Genomic DNA, 23,016 nt, shown 5'->3' with positions numbered 1-23,016 from the left:
TTAGTCATTTCATATGGATATAGTGTTCACAGCTCAAAAACTGTACAAAAATACTTTTTTTCTTGCTGAGATGCACAGAAAGCTTCCCTTTTTTTGACAGTACGGACTTGGTGTTTATACGACAGCAATTCAAATGAAGTTAAAGCCAAGGAGTTTTCATCTCAGGACCTCAAGCACATATAAAATATTATTTGCACATTATAGCACTTCTTTAAAGCCACAAGACTTACGTGTGTGTGGAGAACAGGGTGGGAAAGAAAGGCAAAGCAATGGATCCAGGTCTGCATCAGTGATACAATGATGTTAAGAAGTTTCCGCAAGCCCTAATTTCCATACTTCAGTCACCATAAAACACTTTTTCCATGTTACCTAGAAATGGCATTTAAACACAGGGGGTGCAAGACAGGACCGCGGGTGTTGGAAACACCTCCCTCCCCCTCCTGCAAACGCTGAGCTGCACTTGCCGTTTGAAAACGCAGCCCAGAGCAAAAGCTCAGCACTTGATTTTTTTTTCCTTTTCTTTTGCTCTTTTACTCTCCAGACTGTTACGTTATTCCCGACTCGGACGCAAGCAGAGGGCCAGCTCCCGCCCGCAGCGGATCAGCCCTCGCCACCGCCCGAGCCCACAGCACAGCTCCCCGGGGAAGGCAGTTTCGGGTCCCGGTGGCAGCAGCCCCCACCACCCTGGTTGCCCACGGGCCACCAGCACAAACCTGAGCAGTAGCAACCACGGGGGCTCCAGCAGGATTTACGCTTTTCGCTGCCGATTCGCCTTTCGTGGTGCCCATCTCTCAGCAGTTGCTCTCCTGCTACATCTTTTCTACCATCCAGCGCTTACTGCTGCCAGCTCCAAGGCTTCCTAGCAGCCCTGCCTGCTCAAGCAAACCCCTCCGTGCTCACAGAGCTGCAGATAAAACTGTTATATCCTTAATCGGGAGACTTTGGCGTAGCTGGGCAGTACCAGCAGTTCCTCGGGCACGGCACAGGGCTCCTCACCCAGCCAGCTCCCACCCCGGTTCCCTCCCGCAGAGCTACCCCGGGCCAGGCACTGCAAAACCTGTTTGAAGCAAGCGAAGACACCTAAAACCACAGAGACCCTCTCCCACCCCACTGCCCTCGCTCAAAAAAGTAATTAATTAAAAAAAAAACCTACCTTTCATTTTACATTGTACTTTCAGGAGCAAGACCTCTTCTCCAGTATCTCCTGGGACAAGCAGCAGACTGGGGTCTGGCTCAGAGCTCTGTTATATATAAACCGGGCTGCAAAGCCCCCGCTCCCCTGCTCCCCCTCCCCGGGGCTCCCCTCCAGCCCAGGCAGGGGACGCGATGCCGGGCACCCTGTCCTGGTGAGCAGGAGCTGGGAAGGGCTGATCCCTGGCAGCTGCCTCCGTTTACTTCATTCACACCTCCCAAAGCAAGAGCTCACTTCATCCTATTAAAATAGAAAGTTTATCTCATTGCTTATACGTCTAAAAAGTGAATTACTACCGTTCTGTCCTATAGTCTCTCTATAACTGCCCTGACTATAGGAAAAGCAGCGTGATGGCAGTAGGCAGAGTAACGGGCTTTTTTATTTGCCCTTTATAAAAACCACTACCACACCCTGTGAAATCAGCCCAGAGCTTTGCTACGTTATCCTGTGACCTAAGGCATCGCGGGAGGGGGGCTTAAAATACTAAGTAAAATATCGATTGCGTGTTATCAGATCCTGTCAGATTGTACACTCTGGTACGTTATACTGCGTATTTGTTAGACTCGATAATACTAACTTTAAAAAAATTGTTGATCGACATTGGCAGATACCTTCCCTTAAACAGAATTAGCTCCTTCTCCAAAATTTCTTTCACTCTCGGTCTACCACAGACCCCTAAGAAAAGGTAGCATCGTGCCCTTAAAACTGAAAGCCTGCTCCGCGTTGTATTCATTACGCTCTCGGAGGACGTTGTGCCTGCAGGCTGGGAATATCACGTTCAGGGACCAGTTTTCATTCCCCGGGATCCTTCTTGCATTTGTGCACTGCACGCTTGAGGTTTGCATGGGAATGAGACACGTAGGAGTGCAAACTAGCACAGGAAAATAATGAATCCTTATGAAACAGAGGTATGATCAAAACCTGGGATTGCAATGAACTTAAATTGTGTTACTATAAATTCTTGGTAAAAAGCAACACTGAGCGAGGTATCGTTTTAAGGAAAGCAATAACGAATCCTTATGAAACAGAGGTGTAATCAAAGCCTGGGATTGCAATGAACTTAAATCACGTTACTATAAATTCTTGGTAAAAGGCAATGCTGAGCGAAGTACCGTTTTAAGGAAAGCAACCTCTGAGGCGATGTGAGCAGGGGCATCGCAAAGTGCCGTCTGTTAACAGCTGGGGAATAGATCTGCCTGTAATTGCTAACGCCACAAGCGGGCTACGCTGCTGCGAGGCGGGATGTTACCTCTGGATAATGCAGCGGCTGCCTCTGAGAGGCCCCAGCTGTTGCGAACGGGACCGGAGCCTGGTGGCAGCGGGCAGCCCTACGGCAGGGCGGGCAGGGGGACGCGGCGGGGGGTGCCCGCGCGGGTGCCAGCCATCCCTGCCGCCGGGGTGCCTTGCTTGGGCCGCACCGCGTCTGCGAAGGCAGTTAATGCTGCCGCTGCTGCCAGCCGAGGCTTCTTGGAAAATGTTTCTGCATTTTCAGTCGAGGCTGTTGGCCAGAAACCGGAGTCTTGCTCTGCTGTTTCCATCTGGATGAAAAAAAAAAAAAAAATTAATGAACATGCACAGCTCTTGGTGCATCCTTGTGGCGTTACAAGCACAAAGTCCTGTCTCCCGGAACACAATAGCAGGCAGGAGGTGGTTGTCCTGCCCTAAGTTGCTCAGCTCCGTATTTTCAGCAAACATTTCGCTGAAGAAACTCCGTTTCCCCTCTGAGCGGCACTGGCCATTTTCTCTGCCCATTTGCCCCGGCGCGTGCCATCTGGACCCGGTCCCCAGCACAAGAGCTGACCGGTACCTGCCGAGCCCGAGCGGGCCATAGTGATGTCCACACCCAGCAATCATATAGTTAAAAATAATTAACTCTTTTGACCCAAAGAAATACAATTTTCTCCCCCATAACTCTTATATTAGCATTCCTGGATTTCAGCTTATTCAACTCCCTAATTAGCCAAAGGTTTTCCTGTTTGAGTTTGAGGAAATTGGTATAATTTAAAATAATTTTGTAGTGTTTATTTTAAGCTCCCTTTCAGAAATAATTTTATTAAAAATGTGGTTGCAGTCTTTCCATGTAAATGCTAATAACAGTTTAATTAAAATATCGTCCGTAAACTCCTCCTTACAGGCCTTGCACCTGAAGGAGCAGCACTGCTGCACACGTTGAGGAGTCTTCAAAAGCCGTATTTTAAGGAATAAATGTTTTAAATGCCTTTGCTGACGGAGAGCCAGTATCCCAGATGAGAAAACCGCTGCTGAAGGGCACTTCATCTCAAAGCGGCTTGTAATGAACAGGTAAGCGCTGGGTAGGATCTGCTCTAGGACCTGTTGAAGCCCCATGGATCCATCAGTGGGATGGTGGATCTCCAGCCCCTCGTGCTCAGCCGCCCGGGACAATGTCAGCTCCGCAGCCCCGTACAGTCTACTGAGGCCTTGGAAATACGTGAGTGCACTCAGCCCCTCGAGTTTTCGCCTTCCTCGTGCTCGTCCTGAGCCTTTGGAAGAAGAAGAGGTGTCTCGTGGGCTTCTGCCACAAGGCTGAGCTGCCTGCGTTCGAGGTCACCTTTAGCCAAGCCCCAGCACTGGAGCACGCTGCCTTGTAGAGGAGCGGTCTCCACCAGGCCAGCTCCAACCTGCATTGGTTTTTGTGGCCTGGGTTTGTTTCAATATTTTTTCAGGTGCCTAATGCATTTTTTTGCAATGCAGCCTGTTGCGACAGTAAGTCTATACGGGACTTGGAAGTGCCTGTGCAAGGTGAGGGTATCTCGGCGACATACCCTGCCCGTGCCACCACCTCCTCCTCGTGCACAGCACGAGACAGGGGCCCTTGCAATTTGCTCAGCCTGTCTTCGCTGGGAATGCCAAAATTAGCCTTCCCCGGGCCGGGCGGGTGTGCTTGCAAGGGGAGCAGGAGACGCCCGAGGGCTTTCAGCAGCTCGGTCTCCACGCAGAGTCACGGCTGCCTTGGCACTACGCAAGGTTCGCGCCGCATCGGCACGTTACAGCGCGTCTCGTCAGATGTTTTATACGCACCCAACAGCGCGGCAGGCTCCCGCCGCACCCGGTGTCCCCCTGAAATTGAATTTTAAGTCCAGAGAGGGCACAGAAAGCCGGTGGCATACTGGGGAAGGCATTAATACGCGCTTCCCACAGGGTTCATGCCGGAGAGTACGTTTGTAACATGAAGATGTATTTCTTGGTGTCATGTCCATATCCAATTTTTACAGCTGTCTCCCTCTTTCTCACTAATTACCTCCGTCCCAGTGGGCAGCCAAATTACATGCCAAGATAGTTTAGAGTGAGTGCAGAGCCTGTTGGCTTCAGTCAGTGAAAAATAAGTCAATATATTAATTTACATAATTGCAATCTTTTGGGAACAAACTATCCTTTGCAGCGCATCTGGCCAGGTGCTGCGACAGCCCCGTCAAGCAGCGCCGGCAGAGGCAAAGCAGCAAATAATCCTTACAGGAAAGCGGCAGCGAGCCCGTCGGGGAGACAAACCGCTGCTTCTCCGCGGCTGGGATGTCCCTGTCAGCTGTCCGGCCCAGCGGCAGGGAAAGCGGGGCTGCCAACATGAGCCTCAGGGCTGGGGGACCCGCGGGAAGACAGAAGCCGCTTCTTCGCTGCCGCTGCTGGAGGCCAGCCCAAAGCCGGACCCGGCAGCGGTGCTGCCAGCATCCCTGCAGCCCCGTCCCGGGCTCTGGCTGTTTCGGGGAGCGCTCCTAAGGAGCGTGCGTCCCGCAGGGGTGCACCCCAGCAAACCACCGCCGGAGCCAGGAGCAGCTGCGCTCGCATGCCTGCACGCTCCGGATTTTAGACTGTGAAATAGATCTGCCGTCCCCTATCGCAGTGGCCACCGGCTACGCCTGGGAATGGTTCGAAGCCGTGCCGGGGGGTTAGCCTGGACGTTAGGAAGGATTTCTTTACCGAGAGGGTGGGCAAGCCCTGGAAGAGGCTTCCTAGAGAGGTGGTCGATGCCGCATGCCTGTCGGTGTTTAAGAGGCATTTGGACAATGCCCTTAACAACGTGCTCGGACTTGGTCAGCCCTGAAGTGGGCAGGCAGTTGGACCAGGTGATCGCTGTAGGTTCCTTTGTCCTGCTTTCAGCTGAGACAGAGTTAATTTTCTTTATAGCGGCTGCTATGGGGCTGGTTTGGATTTGTGCTGAAAACAGCGTTGATAACCCAGAGATGTTTTAGTTGGTGCTGCACTGGGCAAGGGCTTCTCAGCTCCCCGTGCTCTGCCAGGGGCAGAAGAAGCTGGGAGGGGGCACAGCCAGGACAGTTGATCCAAACTGCCCGAGGGCTATTCCATACCATACGGCGTCACGGGCAGTGTATAGAGCTGGGGAAGAAGGAGGAAGGGGGGACGTTGGGAGCGATGGCGTTTGTCTTCCCCAGTCACCGTTACGCGTGCTGGAGCCCTGCTGTCCTGGAGATGGCTGAGCACCTGCCTGCCCACGGGAAGCAGGGAAGGAATTCCTTGTTTGCTTTGCTTGTGCGCGGCTTTTGCTTTCCCCATTAAACTGTCTTTATCTCAGCCCACGAGGGTTCTCACTTTTACCCTTCCGATTCTCTCCCCATCCCAGCGGAGGGAGTGAGCGAGTGGCTGGGGGGGCTGGGTTGCTGGCTGGGGTTAAACCATGACACCCTTCCAACTGAAAAAACTCTTTATTCTATTCTACGTCGGTCTGGCATCAGTGTACCTCCGTTTTCTATCAGTAGTCGTATCCCTGTTTGTGTCACCCTCACTGTGAACCAAACCAAACCCTGCAAATTTATGGGATTGTTTTCCAAGCTTTCATTATCGGTTATTGCACTTTTTATAACAAAATGGAGGAGAACGAAGTTGTGAATATTTATGCTCTGAAGCCCGGAGGATCCTGTTGTGAGATATTAGCTCTGCTGACGGCATGGGTTCTCAGCTGGAGACCGGGATGAAAGAGGTACTGTTACAAGCCTTTCTTAAAATTTTTTTTAAAAAAGCTCATAAAAAGCACCTGTCTGTTCTCTTCATTAAGCTCGCCTGATGAAGGCCTCGGGGGAGCTGATCAACATGAATATTTTCCACATCTAAGTAGAATAAATATACTTAAAATCAGTCACCAAATGAGAGTGTATTTATAGCTAATTACCAGTGGAATAGACCCGGAATGGAACAGAGTGTGTTTCATACATCCGTTGACTGGCATGTTTTATAAATACACAATTTCTCACTTCCTCGAATAAAGTAGTTTAAAAGACTGACTCTTGTTTTCATTGCCTTGATCAAAATAGAACAAATTAAGATAATAAGCAAAGTGAAAATGTAGGGAAAAAAAGCCAACTGAAAAAATCAAACCTGCAGTTTTCTAAAATTTCCCTGGGGAGATTCCCAAGCATTTATTAGGCACCATCCCTCCCGGGCGAAGCGTGCCGGTTGCGACCGGGCGGCAGGCAGGCACCTGCCCACCTTCCCTCCCTGCTGCTGATGCTCTCTGCAGGAGCAAAGGCAGGTTGCTCCTAAGAACCAAATTACACCCTGCTTATCACAATCATAAAAGCATTACATTCCGGGTTTTTAGACTATTTTTAAAATAGATTTTTCAAGATCGTGGTAATTGGAGATAGGAAACCCAGTGAGGATAGGAAACCCAGTGAGGTTTCATAGCACAGGACCAGCAGAAAGGGAGCGAGGGCTCGCTGCTGGAGAGATTGCTTTGGCGGGGCGGGGCAGGGCAGGGTAGCCCTCCCTCACCTCTCAGCACTGCGGGTCTCTTCAGAAGTCACGTTAACTAGGCTGAGTTTCCTTCCTTCCCCTATCTTAAAGCTTTACGCTAATAAACGAGGCATATACGACCTCCAGCATCCACAGACACGTGGTTTAGTTAAGTCAAGTCCCAGCTTTACAGAGTTACACAAAGATCAACGAGACCCTGCCAGCCTGGATAGTGACGGATCTCCAAAGCGTCTTGTCGGATGCAAGGGAAGGAAGTGGTTCCTTGCATGTCGGATGACGTTGAACCCATCTCACCGAGAATCTCAGCCAAGCCAGTGTACCCTAAGCCTACTACGACCTAGCAAAACAGGCTGTGCTCCTTGGTGGCCCTCAGTGGTCCCCAAGCTGGGGATGCAGAAGCACCCCTGTCCCCAGGCGAGCCAGAGCTCCCTTCTGCCGAGGAGCAGCCACCTCCCCTCCGCCGTCCCTCCCCGCAGAGCGGGGCAGAGCCGGTGCCTCCACCAACGACAGCCCCGCGCAGAGTGCCCCTGCCTCCCCATCGCTGCCCTGCAGCGGCTCTCCAAAGAAGCACCAGCACAAATTAAGTCTTTCCCCCTCCCCGGAAACTCCCCGTCTCCAAAGCTGAGGAAGAGCCGTGCTGCGAGCCTCCTCGGGAGGGTCCCCAGGCCGCTCCCCCCGGGAGGGCAGCAGTGATACCCATCACCAGGCATGGAAAAGCTTGCTCTTCCTGGGCGTGGGAGCTAAGGAATGATCCTGGGCAGCCCTTTGGGATTGCACTCGGTGGTTCCTCGGTATTATCCGCGGAATGCGGGATGCACACCTACATCACCCGGGGACGAGAAGGCGCCCTGCGCTGCCTTGGCATCGCGAGCACTAGTACGTAGGGGCTACTCACAGGCACTCGTCTCGGGAGAGGTTGGTTCTGGCTCTGTCAGAACCTCGGGGAAACTTTCATGAGTGTCGAGTGATGATAAAATGCAGCGTTGGTGTCGGCTGCGCCCTGCCCGGTGGCAGTCAGTGGAGACTCACCCCAGCCGAGCTGCACCGGTGCCCGGTGCTCGCACAGCACACCGAGCCATAACGCGGGCTGTGCTCAGTACGAACGTCTCGGCAGGCAGAGAATAAAACATCACGGTGGTGCAATATTCATCACAACCAAGATCCTGAGCGAGGACGCATCTGAAGATGAAGTGCATGAAACAAGAACAGAAGAAAACAAGCCAGCCGCCATCTCTCCTGAAAAGCAGTTGTTAGGCTCAGAGAATAAATGTTGGCTAACTTCACCATACGTTGCCCTGCGGGGCATCGGCAAGCCCTCACCCTCGGCTGCCCAGACGCCCGCGCAGCACCTCGGGGCAGTTGTTGGTGCCAAGGGAGAGGGCGAGAAGTAAAACCCCTCCTGTACCGGGGGACACCTCTCCTCCCAATCCAACAGGGACTGTCTGAAACCCTTCACCTGGGGGTAGAGCTCAAAATGGGGTTTAACAGTGCCTCCCTGCTTCACCTTGCGCCCTTCTCAGGCACCACGCTGTTGAAGTGGCCACCTGAATTTGGCCTCTTCGGGGTTTGTTTGGTTTGGGTTTTTTCCCCCCCTGTATTAGCTTTGAGTCTAATATTGCACCCTGTTGGGTTAGTGCCGGGAAGCTGAAACCGACTGAAGGTGAGCGGAGCTTTGCAGTAACTAAGCCAGTCTTAGGTAGGCGCTCCCATGATTTGAGCCATCGGATTTCTGCCCTTGCCACGGAGAAACGGCGGCAGACGGGGCTGCACGGAGCGGGGCTGCACGGAGCGGGGCTGCACGGAGCCGTCCCGCCCGTGTCCCCGTGTCCGTGTCCCCGTGTCCGTGTCCGTGCCCGTGTCCCCGTGTCCCCGCCGCACACACTAGGTGTCACTGCGCGCCCGGCAATGGGGCTCCGCTTCCCGCTGCCGCGGAGCCGCCGCCCGGGGCCGGTCCGTGCCGGGGCGGGGCGGGGGATGAGCCCGCAGCCCTCCGCGGACCTGCCGCCGGCTGCCAGCCCGGCCCGGCCCGGCCTTGGGCTCCCAAGCTTTATCCGAGGGCTCCTTCGCGGGCACGGCCCCGGCCCCGGCCCCGGCCCCGCGCTCTGCCCGAGCGGGGCGGGCGGGGCAAGCGCTGGCCTCGCTCCGGTGGCCCTGGCGCCGGGCGGCGGCTGCTCGGGAGCGGGGCTTCAGCCCGAGCCCCGCGGGACGCGGCGGTGCTTGGCCAGAGCAGCCCGCACTCCCACCCGTGTCTGAACGTCTGTGCCGGGAAGGCAGCTGCGCCCTGCTCAGGGGGTCCAAACCACACATCCCATCCCCATCCCATCCCCTTTCCGTCCATCCCCATCCCACTGCCATCCCCATCCCATCCCCCATCCCACCCCATCCCCATCCCATCCCCATCCTACCCCATCCCCATCCCATTGCTATCCCCATCCCCCTCGCCCCCATCTCCATTCCATTCCCATCCCATTTCCATCCCAACCCCATCCCCATCTCCATCCCATCCCCACTCCATCCCCATCCCCATCCCTGTCCCATCCCATCCCATCCCATCCCCATCCCACTTCCATCCCCATCCTATCCGATCCCCATCCCATCCCACCCCATCCCCATCCCCAACCCATCCCCATCCCCATCCGCATCCCCATCCCCATCCCATCCCCACCCCATCCCCATCCCCAACCCATCCCCATCCCCACCCCATCCCATCCGATCCCCATCCCACCCCATCCCCATCCCCATCCCATCCCATCCCATCCCATCCCATCCCATCCCATCCCATCCCCACCCTCAACCCAAATTGCCCACAAGGCCGGGGGCTGCGCCACAGCTGAGCTTGGGGTGCCCCTAGGCCCCCCCAGCCCTGCTCCCCCCCCAAATCCACCATGCACCGAGAAGGTGTAAGGGCTCTGTGGGTGAGCAAGGAGGCTCTGCATGGCCGGAGGTGCTCTGGCTCCCGGGCTCGGTGCGAGGGGCGTGGGCGGTGCTGCGCTCCCCGGGCAATGCCCCCCTGCCAGAGCAGGAGGAGGAGGGCAGAAACGCTGCCCAGGGCTGGTTTCTCCTGGGCTGCCACATACAGCACACAAATCCCACCCAGGGCACTGGGCTCCGCGGCCTCCTCCAGCCCCAAGCACCACGAGTCAGAACCGTGCCGCTTCTTACAGGTGATCTTTGCCCAAATCTGTCCGTTTGTACAGAGCACTGCCAAAACGAGTTGTGGTTTTCTCCCCCCTTCTCTTCTAGATGATTTTTCCACATCAAAACATTGTAAATGAGAACATTCTTTTCCATCTAGTAGCTCCACAAAATAGTCTTTAAGGCACCTCCCGTTTCTTGGTGCCTTCCTGCCTCCAATTATCCACAAACCTGGAGGAGGGGAGAAGAGCCATCCCTTTCCCGAGCCTCTACATGCAAGTACTCTGCACCCACCTGACACTGCGCTGCCTGAAATCCGTAACCCCAAAGCTTCTAGCAACTTTTTTCACTGCGCAAAATGAAATACGCTTTACTCTTCAAGGCTAATCCAATTCCAGTTTGCAAATCATAAGGATAAAAAGAACAAAAACAACAACAGGAACTTTAAGAGGTGAAATTGCCCTTCTTGCCTTCATCCTGCTGTTAAATTACAGTGGGGAGGTATGAAAAACACACACTTTTGCCTGCTCAGACCAAGGCTCGCTCTCTATCTCCTTTCCTTATCACAGAAAACTACTAAAGATGACATCTCAGTGTTAAAAGGCACGACGTACGTGAACAGAGATCGTGCTCTCCACAATTCCTCCCTTTTGCACGTTTTGACACAACTACTACTTCATTATGCTGCGGTGTCCCCGTTTCTAACGTGGGTCCAAGGCTGCTGCTGCCTCAGGGCACTGGGAGACTCACTTGTTAGCAAACATTTTCAAAGCACTTTAAGTTTAGGATTTGCAAATGATTAATCCACAGAAAACTTGCTAGCGGTCTGCGGAGCACAAGTGGGGACATGGATCCAGCTTTCCTTACTCTTAGCCACTAGCTTTTCAGAGCTGAAAGCGTGTGCAGGACTTTCCCGACATAACTTCGGGATGGGAACCATTTTCCTCGCTGCTGCTGAGAGGTGCCAAGAGCTGGTAAATGGAGAGGGTGCGAGGGGCAGACCCCGACCCACACGCCCGCCCTCCCACCGGCTGCTTTGCTCAGCCACTGGAGAAGGCAGAGGAATCACGCGCTGCAAAAAGGAGTCACGTGGAGTTTGAAGAGCTCTTCCAGCATTTTCCTCTGGCTAAAATAACTGCCAGCACTCCCATTGCTAATTAGAATTAATACTATCTTCTTCCTCCAACAGTAAAAACAAAATGTTCTCATCGTGTCCCATCTGATAAGGCAGCAAAGCTCATCCAGCACGGCCTCGTAGGTGGGCCGCTCTCGGCAGACCGCGCCAGCCACGCTGGGCTCTGCAGGGAGGGGACCCCGCATGGGGACTTCCACCCCCAAAGCTAAAGGAACAGGGTGCATCGAGACCAGGACGTGAGTAATGGGTTACATCTGGGCTCTGGATGATTGTTTGTGAGCAGTTAACGAAATAGCTGCCACACGAAGACGAATTAGCTGCAAGGGGTTCAGAAAACATCATCTCTCCATGCCTGGCCTCGGCCTCCCCGCTAGTTTATTCCCACGAGGACCAGCCCTGGATAGTGTAAGGTGCCGTGGCCATCGCACCCACCCTGCCGTGGGCAGCGTTTGCTCGCAGCCCCCAGCACACAGCTTCCTCTGGCTGTTTGCCATAATTAAATCTCCATTCAAGCAAGGAGAGGGCAGGGTTAACGACGGCAGCAGCCGCCTGCCGCTCACAGCTCCGAGCTCTGCCTGCATCCACATCCTCCGCTCGGAAATATCCCAAGTCATCGCTCGGCCGGAGGCACGGGAGCGACCGTCCTGCCCATCACAAACCATGGCACCAGCCGTCGGGAGCTGCCGCCACCCTCCGCTTATCCCCCAGACCCCCAAACCGCAGGTGGGGAACGTGGTCCCACTAGCAGCATCGGGGCTGGGCCCTCCCCGAACGACTGCTGAGGGGGACACGAACGCCCGGCCATCCCCAGGCACTGGGCTGCCGCTGGGGAAGCACCTTTGGTCCTCGGGGTGCATCCCCAGGGCTGGGGACGTTGTCAAAGATGCCAAGCCCCCCGTTTATGGGCCCATGCCCCCAGCCGCCGGTGGGCAGCGGGGTGCAGAGGCGCACAGCCCACGGGTCCAAGCAGCGGGGTGCAGCCCCAGAGTCACACCGGGTTGCCACCGCTCCGGTTGGCACCTCTCCTGGCACCGTGGCCTCCAGCAGCAGGTGAAACGCTCACGGGGCCGTGCAGTGGCTGAGCCCTCAGATAAAACAGCCCTGGGGGGAGTCTGGGGAGGGTGAGGTTCAGCCAGCCAGGCCCACAGATCCCCAAAGAGCTGCTCTGGCTCTTTCTACAGCCCCAGGGACCGGCACTGCACCCCCCCCCCCCCCCCGCTGCAGAAACCTCCTCCTCCAAAAGACAATTCCCAAAACCCCGCTCCCAAAGCCTCACTCCCTGGAAACCCACGCCCCAGAACTTGCTCCCTTAAAAACCCGCTTGGAAAATCCTGCTCCCCCCAAATCTGATCTCCGAAAGTCTGCTTCCCCCCGCAACACTCCCCAAAGCAACTCCCCAGAAATCCACCCCTCGAAGCTCGCTCCCTTCCAAAAGCCCACCCCTGAAAAGCACTTGCGAACACCCACTGCCCAGAACGCGCTGGCAAAAATCCTGCCCCCCCAAACCCACTCCCCGGGACCCCTCCCTTAAAAACCTGCTCCCCAAACCCCCCTCGCCCAGCCTAGCTCTCCCCACCTCGCTCCCCCAAACCCCGTTCTCCTGCTCCCCAGGAACTCCCCCCCCTTGCTCCCACTCCCACCCCCCGCTCCCCCAAACCCCGTTCTCTCCCTGCTCCCCAGAAACTCCCCCCTCTTGCTCCCACTCCCCCCGCCGCTTGCTCCCACTCCCACCCCCCGCTCCCGCCCTCCCTCCCCCCGGGCCCGCTCCCCGCCCGGGCGGGGCGGAGCGGAGCGGAGCGGCGGGCAGCGGCGGGCGGGGCGGGGGGCGGCGGGCAGCGCGGAGCCTCCGCCGGCGCGGGGCAGCGCGGAGCGGCTGGGCACGGCTCGGCGCGGCTCCGCACGGCCCGGCCCGGCCCGGCTCGGCTCGGCTCGGCTCGGCTCGGCCCGGCTCGGCTCGGCCCGGCCCGGCCCGCCTGCATGCGGCGGCGGCGGCGGCGGGGCGGCCGGGCGGGATGAACGGCTCGGCGGCGGGCGGCGGCACGGCGGCGGCGGGGCTGCTGGCGGGGGCCGGGAGCGCGGCGCTGGAGCTGGAGCGGGCGCTGCGCTGCTGCACCGCCGCCTCCGTGGTGACCGACGGCGGCGGGGCGGCGGCGGCGGGGGCGGCGGCGGACGAGCGGAGCCTGTACATCGTGCGGGTGGTGCAGATCGCCGTCATGTGCGTGCTGGCCCTCACCGTCGTGTTCGGCATCTTCTTCCTGGGCTGCAACCTCCTCATCAAGTCCGAGGGCATGATCAACTTTCTGGTCAAGGACCGGCGGCCGTCCAAGGAGGTGGAGGCGGTGGTGGTGGGGCCCTACTGACCGCCGGCGGCCCCGCTCCGCCGCCCGCCCCGCTCCGCTCCGCCGCCCGCCCCGCTCGGCCCCGCTCCGCGCCGGGGGACGCCGACCCGGGCCGTCCGCTCCCGGCGCTGCCCGCACAACGGCCGCTCCTCCGTCAGACAGACTGGTTTGGGTTTGGATTCTTTTTTTTTTTCTCCCTCCTTAAAAACAACAGCGAACGGACCCCCAGGTCCCGGAGGCCGGTGAGGCGGGCGGGGGCGGCCGGTGCGTGCGGCCCCGGAGCCGCCCGTCCCGACCCGCGGGGTGCCGAAGTAAAACGTGCTCTGATGGCAAGAGGTCTGGGGTTTCTTATTTCGTTCGCGGTAACAAACGCCGCCGTCCTCGGGTCCCGGCGTCCCGCCGGGGGTTCCGCGCCGCGGCGGGGGGGAGCGGGGAGGCGTCGCGGGGGGCGGCCGGGCGTGAAGCGAACGGCCCCGTGGCCTGTCCTTGCGGGTTTTTGCCTTGCAGCTGGGCTAAAACCTCCGTTTCAGCCTGCTTTCCGAGCCCCCCGGCGGCACAAGGACCGGGAAGCCGGTACCCTGCTCCCGGTGCGCGCCGGAGCGGGGCGGGATGCGCCCGGGGGAGGTGCGGGGACCCCGCTGCTGTCCCGGGGAATTAACGCAGTACACCCCCTGTGTATCCCCCTCTGTCCGGGTCTGACTCCAGAAAACCACTCTACCTACTTGTAGTCAACCCCGCCGAACGCCTCACCAACAGGTGACTTCTTACGGTCACATCTAAGGCAGGGAGAAATTCATGCTTGCCCAGGATTTGATTTGACTTATTTTTTTCTTCATCCCTTTCCTCTATAGGGATAACAGAGCATCTTTCTATGAGAGGTTTGTGTTGCTGTTTATCGTATCCCCGGGGGCTTGCACTGGTTGCTGGTGATAAATCAATGTATCTGCATTTGCTGTAGGAGGAGGGGAACTGGCGTAGATGCTTGCCGGGGACCACAGCAGCGGGAATAGGGGCAAAAACGCTCAAGCAACCTGCTTGTGAGAAAATAGCTCTCATGACGCCCGAAGTCCTGCAGCAAGACTGTTAAGTGTCAATATTTTTAATGCTGCTAAGAACCGGGAAGTTTTCCGGAGCAGCCACGCAGACTTCAGGCTGCTTGGTTTTCCCTCAGTTTATCCTGAGCTGGTGTGACGATGGCCAAGCTACTGAATCATTATAGATATCTTTAGGAGATGTTATCAGAAGTTTCCATTTTGATTAGACAAGGTGAAACTCGGCATTTACAGAACGCCCCTGAGCTAGGAGGGGGTGAAATAAAGCTGGAGACTGAGACAACCGCTTGACTGCAGCTAAACTTTTGGTAGAAAATGAGACAAACCCATCTCTCAATGCAGTGCAATTCCCTCGGACGAGCAGCGATCTCAGCCACGTATTCGCTTATTTACAGCTACACTTAAGGGAAAGACAAAGAACAGATCTGCCTGTTCTCTGGGAAACAAATATGCTGTGGACTTTGCCATTACATCAAAAGAAATGTTACTAAGCCATCTACCAGCTGAAACATTGGTGAGAAATTTAACCAAAACTCTCCTCCTTTCTTTACCCCTTAGTGCTGTAGAAACATTAGATAAAGCAGAATTTTGAGATAAGACAATAAGAGGGAAAACTCCTAATATAGACGTTTCAGTCATTACAAAGCACTTCCAACTTCTTAATTTGCATCACTTCATGGTATTGCAGATAACACAATCACGCCCATAATCTGACTTGCAAGGAGTGTGCTGCACGTTTGAACATTTTTTGAGAGCTAGATTCATTAGGCGTTCTTTATTAATTATAGCGAACACTTGAAGCATAATACATTTTGATTAACCTTTGCCAGAAGCCACAGCTTTTTCCAACACCGTAAATCTGAGGCATGGCAAACTCCTGGTTCTGTAATAAAATTGCAGAATTTTCAACATCAGCCCAAGAGCACAAGTGGCCTGGTGCCTCTTGCCTAAGGACCCCTTACAAGGTGAGAGCCCCTACCCTAATAAAGTGCTTCTGACTTTTTAATCCCTACAAAGATGCCTCATTTTAGGCAGGGAACGGTTGGGAAAAGGGTTTTTCCTGCTCGGTGATGCAGAGATGCTCGCACACGTCCAGTCCATCAGCTTTACTTGGGCCTGTCTCCCTCTCTGTACCCTGGGGACTTCGGTACTTGGCACAGGGAATAGGAGGCGACTCGGGGCATTTATAATCCATCGGTGGGCAGGAGGATGACAGCACGGGGAAGAAGTGCCTCGCAGACACCAACCAGGGCTCCGGCATCCACCTCATCCCCACGTTGTATGGCACGGATGGAGGAGATTGCTCGCGCTGGGCGCAGCGTTCGAGCAGGTATCTCCTACCTGGCCCCTGGGCGCTGCAGATACCTCCATGCTTTGTAAAGCCGGGTCTTGCTGCCCAGCGCATACCTCTCTCCCTTCTAGACATGCGTGTAAAGCCACGAACCTGCGTGTTCGAGGGGCGGGAACCTCGCGGTGACCGTAGCTTTTTCAGATCACTGCACACATCATTCCAGGGACATTTTTTTTTGAAAAGCACCTGAAAAGCTGCTAGGAGAGAGCCCCTGTCTGTGGTGTCAACAAGCAAAGCCCCGTCAGCTCCTACAACACATGAAGACAAAAATCTACCTTGCTGCAGTGCTGAGGTGTCGGGAAACGGGTGTATTTGGGTTAAAACTGGTGCAGGGACCCAAAGGAGGGCTCCACCGCTTTGCAGTTGGCTTGAAGACAGTACAAAGAGCTGACCTGCTGCTTTGTACTTGTCCCTTGTTTATTTAGCTTAAATGGTGGAGCGCGTTCAATTTTACCACCAAAACTTGAGGGGCCTTTGGTTGACGTGCATTCCTGTTTCTCTATAATGTTTCCATCCATGAAATTCCCGGAGGAGCAGAAGGCTATGAGAGTGACCTGGTAGACCTGCACAGCTCTTGGCTGTTGCTGTCAGATGTGATCTCTTACAGGGGAAATTTCCAATTTCTGAGGAAACCCTGCCCCTTGCGATGCTCACTGACTGCTGGTGGGGGTAGGACTTCGCAGCCCGACCTCTCCCAGGAGGATTCTCGCTGGGATCTCTCACTACAGCCTCTCGATGGCTGTTTTGGAGAGAACAATGCCCAAAAAGTCCATACAGCCCCAACCAGAGCAAGGCCCTAACGTGGTACTATTTGCAATTCTTCTTGAGTACTAAAATAAAAAAGCTCAAATCTCACTTTTCTTAAGTCAAGGCTGAAGTAGCCTCACCTTAGGCTGTCTGCATACCTAATTGCTGTCTACAGAGTAATAACATAGTAGTTCTTGCCTTGAATTAAAATAGCCGTGCCCATGCAGCAGAGCTTCAGGCCACCGCACCGCAGGCAGACCTCGGCCCTCGTGCTCAGCCTCGGCTTCCAGCGTGCAAAACAGCAGAGCCAGAGCTCTTCTGGCATAAACACCCACCAAAGCTCGTCCCCGGCATGCCGCCGCAGCCTGCCGAATGGCACCTGAGTTCGCTGCTGCCTTTCGGCCGGTCTTGTCTTTTCTCCCAGTTAGCCAGGAAGGCGGGCTTGGGAACACGAGGTCATAGATTTCACCCTTTCAGCTCAAAACGCGTGCTAATCCTCCAGGACAAAAATCAAGAGGCATCTTAGTCACTTCCCAAACACCCACTGAAGTGGTTTGTTCAATATTTTAAATGGGATACACTTACTAAAAACACTCCAGCAACTGCAATTGCTCTTAGATAACCCTGTGAATATACCCAGGCTAAATTTGTCTAGGTGGCTGTACAATTTTAATTGTATGCTTGCCACATCTTTTTTGGTAATAATAACCAAACACCGTCTGAAGTACGAGGAAAAGGTGCACTTTAGCAGTTCAGATACATGCAGGTGTGGGGCTTTATTCCAATTTCATATTCAGGCAAAATTCACGTTGATTTTTAAAGCAGCTTAGCTTTAATAAGGCAAATGAGATCCTGCTGTTCATTTGCAGTTAAAAACCCAAAACTTCTCCATAAGCGACAGCACAGCACACATTACAGCTTTATGATTTGCCTTAATATTTATCACTTAAAGTAGCCGTCGAACGATCCTGGCTCCCGCAGCACAGCCGGCACAGGGTGCTCACCTGGGACTGGGGCTGGGAGCCCTTAATGGGAGCGCGTGTCCTAAAAAACCTTCATGTTCATCTTCAGCTAGGCACCCCACTTTAACATGCAGCCCTAGCTGCCTTTGAGCCCATATTAATTATCATTAAAGAATGAGTCATTAAAAGGGCTCCTCCTTTCTCGACAGCTCTGTTTGTGCGCATGAATGGATTATGCTGTTGCCATTGATTTCGGCAAACCGTGACTGGGGCTGTCTAACCCGTAAAGCTGAAGGAGCCCTGAGGGACGTCAAGTCTTTCAATTCTTTTATATTATAAAACAGTCTTCTCCATAATTAAGGTTTAAACTTGATGTCCAAAAATCTAATTTTCTGTTAGCTCACCATTAGCAAGTGATAGCTGTTGCCCATGGCACTTGCCTGCGTGCCTGGTGGCTGGCAGCCAGCTTTTCTCCCAGGCAATTCAACCGGTTGTGCCGCTCCCCGTCTCCGCTGCACTGTTACTGGCACGGCGATATGGGCTTCTCTATTGAAAGAGAAGAAAAAAGGAGAGAGAGAGGCCAGAAAGCAGTGGGAAGTGTACAAAATACGGGGAAAAGCGGCATGAATGGCACGGAGGAGCAAGCAGCTGAGACTTAATACAAAGGAAAACTTTCTTTTTATTTAAAAAGTGTGTGGTTAACCTGTGAAAGTCTGCCGAAGCCTGTGAAATTAGCAGGTTGCAGAAAAGGGGTAGGTGTTAGCAGGGAAGACGAGGGCATCGGCTCTCACTCGGGTAGGGAAAGCACACCGCAGGGGCCGCGGCGCCCGTGCTTCTGGAAGAAGGTGAACCGCCCCGGGGCCTCAGCCCCTCGCTGCCGCGCGGCCGGGCGGGATGCAGCCGGGGTGCCGACGGTCCAGCCCCGCGGGTCTGCACCCCCAGCCTCTCCTGGGGGGTCCCCGGGGCACCCGTCCCCGGGGCACCGTCCCTCCGCAGAAGGGCCAGAGCCGCACCACCGCCCGTGCAGACACCCCGAGCCAGCAGTGGGGGACGGGGACGGTCCCTTTCTCTCTTCTCCGTTTTACTTTACAAACACAGGAGTCAGATGACCGTGTGGCAGAAATGATTTTTAAGCCTTAAAGTTAAGAGCACCTGTTTGTATTAAGGCTTTGTTTCTCTCTTGTCCCAAAATGGCATGCATGCTCAAATGCAAAAATTTAACGGGACCATCTTCTCCCTTCCCTCCTTCACTGAATTTAAATCCAGGCCAAGTCATATTGGTGACCATACAATTTATCCTCTCTGTCATATGGTTGTAGGGGGCTGCTTTCTTTTATGGGACATCTTTATTTTTTAGTGACAAAAATTAGATTTTTTGTATCGCTGAGGACGGGACACAATCGCTGAAGAAAGAAACCAAAGGAAGCCTGAGCTCCTCACTCCTCAGGACTACGTGCATCCATCAATTGGGCCAACGGCAGCTTGGGACCTATTCTGCAGTTATAGAACGTATTTTTAGCACATGGAAAAACAGTGTCATGTGCACATGATATGAAAAATACACAAAGCAATATATCACTTTTATGTCCTTTATTCTATCATAATCAGGTTAGGATTTCCCCCCCCCCCCCCACTTGCTTCTATTTTGGAAGTGTCTCCAGGGAGGCAGGCTGTAGGAAGGTAATGGCCCATCAAACCCACGGCGGCTGTGTGCGGCAGCCGCGGCAAAGCCGTCCACCACGTCGAAGGAGCCGGAGCAGCACAGCACCGGGATGAAGGAGCCGGAGCGGCACGGCACCGGGATGAAGGACCGGAGAGGCACGGCACCGGGATGAAGGAGCCGGAGCGGCATGGCACCGGGATGAAGGACCGGAGAGGCACAGCACCGGGATGAAGGACCGGAGGGGCACGGCACCGGGATGAAGGAGCCGGAGCGGCATGGCACCGGGATGAAGGACCGGAGAGGCACAGCACCGGGATGAAGGACCGGAGGGGCACGGCACCGGGATGAAGGAGCCGGAGCGGCATGGCACCAGGATGAAGGAGCCGGAGAGGCATGGCACCAGGGTGAAGGAGCTGGAGAGGCACGGCACCGGGATGAAGGAGCCGGAGCAGCATGGCACCGGGATGAAGGAGCCGGAGCAGCATGGCACTGGGATGAAGGTGCTGGCAGGACCTCACGAGGGCAGAGGAGTTGCTGCCCTGGGTCCAGCCTTGGTGATGGTGTGCAGCACCCGCTTTCCTTTCATTGCAGCCATCTCCTCAGTGCAAAGTCTTTCTTATTTCTTTCATTTTAGCTACTTTAATTTCCTGTCTGTCACAGCAAATGCAGACAGAAGGAAACAAAGACGCCCGTTTGAGCTGACGTCTCCTGTGGGCTTGAAAGAAAGGAGCAGCCTGCTCACATTAAGCGATGATACGATGGGGACGTAAGAGCAGAAGGGATGTCTTTGCCCTCGCTACCTTGCTGGGAAAGCGAGGTCTGAGTTCTTCCCCAGCTCCAGGAGCTGAAGTGATGAGCACAAGGGTTCACCCACAGACATTGGGCCTAAAAGAAAGTTAGGGATGATTTTACAGTGTAAAAAAATGTAAATGTACAAGCACATAACATCTCAGTTTTGTTTTGTGCTTTATTCGTGAACATACCGTGAAATAAATAATGAATTGGTAATCCCTGCTCTGGTTTGTTCCTGGATAACGAAAGCTGGCGTGTAAATCCCACTCACATACCACCGACAAATTGGGAAATGAGAGGAAGAGCAGCAAAAATCATCAGGTGCCTGGAGAAACTTATGAAGAAAAAAATACACATTACAAGAAAAATATGCAGTCTTGGACAAAGAAACGGAAACAAGAACGCAGAATGTGCGATACACATCTACAGGATAACCTGACGGGGCAGGAAATGGTTTGGAGATGAGCTCCATGCAGAAAAGATGGGCTGGGCTGAGAGAGGCCAGAACGGAACAGGGCAATTTTGCTGGTTTGTAGGAAAATCTTGAAAATGAGAGATATTAGGCTGTGGAATAATCTCTATAGGGCAGATATAAAAATTCTTTTACTTATGACTTTTACTCTAAACTTGAGAATATATTCCCTATGGGATGTTGCTGCATTCACAAGAAGCTGGACCTAGTGCTCCAATGCAACCGCTCCATTGCTGGCTGATTAAATTCCCTGGTTAAGCTAATCGCTGCGTATCGCTGAAGCTACGGGCATGAAAAGTGCCAATCATGCTGTAAATATTAATTACACATAAGAACTACTCACAGGTTATCAAACAAAGAAAACAAGCTGAATTACACTCAGCAATTTCAGGTAGTGGAGAAAAAAAGCCATTTTATTTAATGCACTCCCCTGCAGAACACCGCTGGCTGTTTGACAGCGAGGGAGACGTTGCAAATCCTGTTACAATTAGGGCATTTGTGTGTGTGTAATGGAACTGCCACTCAAAGCTTTCAAAATATATATTCCGTGTTTCACAAATCCATTCAAACTTTCATTAAAATCCCTACACGGTTAATGAAAGCTACGTCTCCCCTTCCCTTTGCCAAATCTAAACTTAGAGCTGCCGAAGAGCACGCGCTTGCGATGGAGGAGATCGCTGAGATTATTTGGAGCTCTTCCTCCCAGGTGAGCCCACGTTGCCGTCGTACACAAACCACCCCGTTGTCTCACATCGTTATAAGGAGCAGAAGGATTGGGCTGACGCTCGTTCGTTTGCAGAGAGGTGCCCCATCATCTAACGAACCTCGCTCCCCATCCACTCGTACCAATGTTAATCCCATCAGCAAATACTCCCTAATTCCAGCCCTCCGATTTTCACTGGGGGCAAATCTCCTTGACATTCCTATGCCATATTAGAAGAGAGGAAACCACGCATTATCTTAGGTAATTTTGTTCTTTGCACACTCCATGTACTTGCTATCACTTTTCCTCCTTTTTGAATGGTACACCGTGACCATTTTTATACATAAATAACATATTGGACTTGAACAAAACATATCCACAGGATATTCTTTAAGTGAGAAATGAATTGCCTTAGAAAAAAAAATACGGTGTTATTGGAAAATGAAGCACAGCAGGTATTAGCTAATGATACCCAACATTTGTCGTGTCTTGGACAGAAAATGAAAATACATACATTAATTAAAAGCAGGCTTTAGGGAAAATATTATTAATCTGTGCTATAATGAAACCTAAAGGCTTCCAGGGAGATCCGTTGTACTGTGGCGGGGCTGTACAGCGGGGAGGTTCAGTTAATTTGTTTAAATGCACGGGGCTGAGCGCTCGGCGAGACATGGAACAGCAGCTCATTGCCTGGAAGAGGGATAAGAAGCATGAGACCTCGCAGGGGACTTGGAAGAGTCAGCGTAGCTGGGGCTCTGGGAGACACCGGCAAGACCAGCTCCTGACTAAATGCCACCATAGACCCTATTTATCCACCCTCAATGAATAAATCGCAACCCCACGCCCAGTCCAGTGACTTTCCCAGTTGGTAGAAGGGTGGATGGAGGAAGAAAACCACAATTTCCTATATTCTACCTAAGCCCTGTCAATGCTGGCGAGCGCTGCCCGTGGCAGGGACTGTACCTGTGGGAGTTCAACCGTACCCGTGGAAAGCGTGAAGTTAGACTGTAAAAATACTTTTAATAGAAGATTGCTGCCAGGTATTGACATTCTGTCATTGGTGAACTGAGATCCGGGAGCATTTAAAGCACTGTACTATTTTTAATTTTCATTAAAGGCCCATACCGTGTAGCGATGTTGACATCCCATTACTACCGTGGCTCAGTACCCCGTACCGTATATCCAGGGCTTGTAACTTGGTTCTAGCTTTGCGGTCCAGTGGGGCAAGGAGACATTAGCTTGTTTTCTTTCTCAGCAGCGTTGCAAACATTAATTCCTCCAGCTGATTGAAAAGAGGGGCTTTAGCAAGACGCCAGCCTCTTGGAAAATGTGAACTGCCATTGATTCAACCTAGTGCTTTGAGATGAAAGTCCTAAAATAATTTGTCCTGCTCTTAACTAATCTAAGCAGGATCAATAGCCTCTGCTTTAGCAAGGGAGTTGGGGTGTGAGAGGCAATCAGCTGGTGGTGGACCGCGCTCAATTCCCGGCCAGGAGCATGCTGCTTCATTTATTCTTGAAATTTCTATGTCGAAATGCCAAATGAATTCTGACAACTCCCACACGCCCAGAATGTGCAACACCGTGAAACAGTTCAAGCCATTGTCTGTCATTGCCGTGCCATCCCTCGGAGCCAGAGCATGCTCGTCCTCCTCTTCGCTGCGTGGACCACTCCATGGACCACCGGGAAGGAGGTTTCACCATGGCATGCATGGGATACAGTGCTCAATCAGAGAAACAACGATCAATT

General features: G+C 53.7%; 1 protein-coding gene across 1 annotated transcript; it reads left to right on the top strand.

The window, feature by feature from the left end:
• Nucleotides 1–13,198: 13,198 nt before the first annotated feature.
• Nucleotides 13,199–13,712, top strand: RPRM (reprimo, TP53 dependent G2 arrest mediator homolog). Its single transcript, XM_075512154.1, has one exon. It carries the CDS (start codon nucleotides 13,199–13,201, stop codon nucleotides 13,544–13,546), a length of 348 nt encoding a protein of 115 aa, XP_075368269.1. The 3' UTR covers nucleotides 13,547–13,712.
• Nucleotides 13,713–23,016: the final 9,304 nt, after the last annotated feature.

Source organism: Mycteria americana, chromosome 9, assembly GCF_035582795.1.
Source record: "Mycteria americana isolate JAX WOST 10 ecotype Jacksonville Zoo and Gardens chromosome 9, USCA_MyAme_1.0, whole genome shotgun sequence".
In the NCBI taxonomy this organism is placed as follows: Eukaryota; Metazoa; Chordata; class Aves; order Ciconiiformes; family Ciconiidae; genus Mycteria; species Mycteria americana.
The sequence above is the reverse complement of the archived record's forward strand: the minus strand, read 5'-3'. Positions and strand labels throughout refer to the sequence as shown.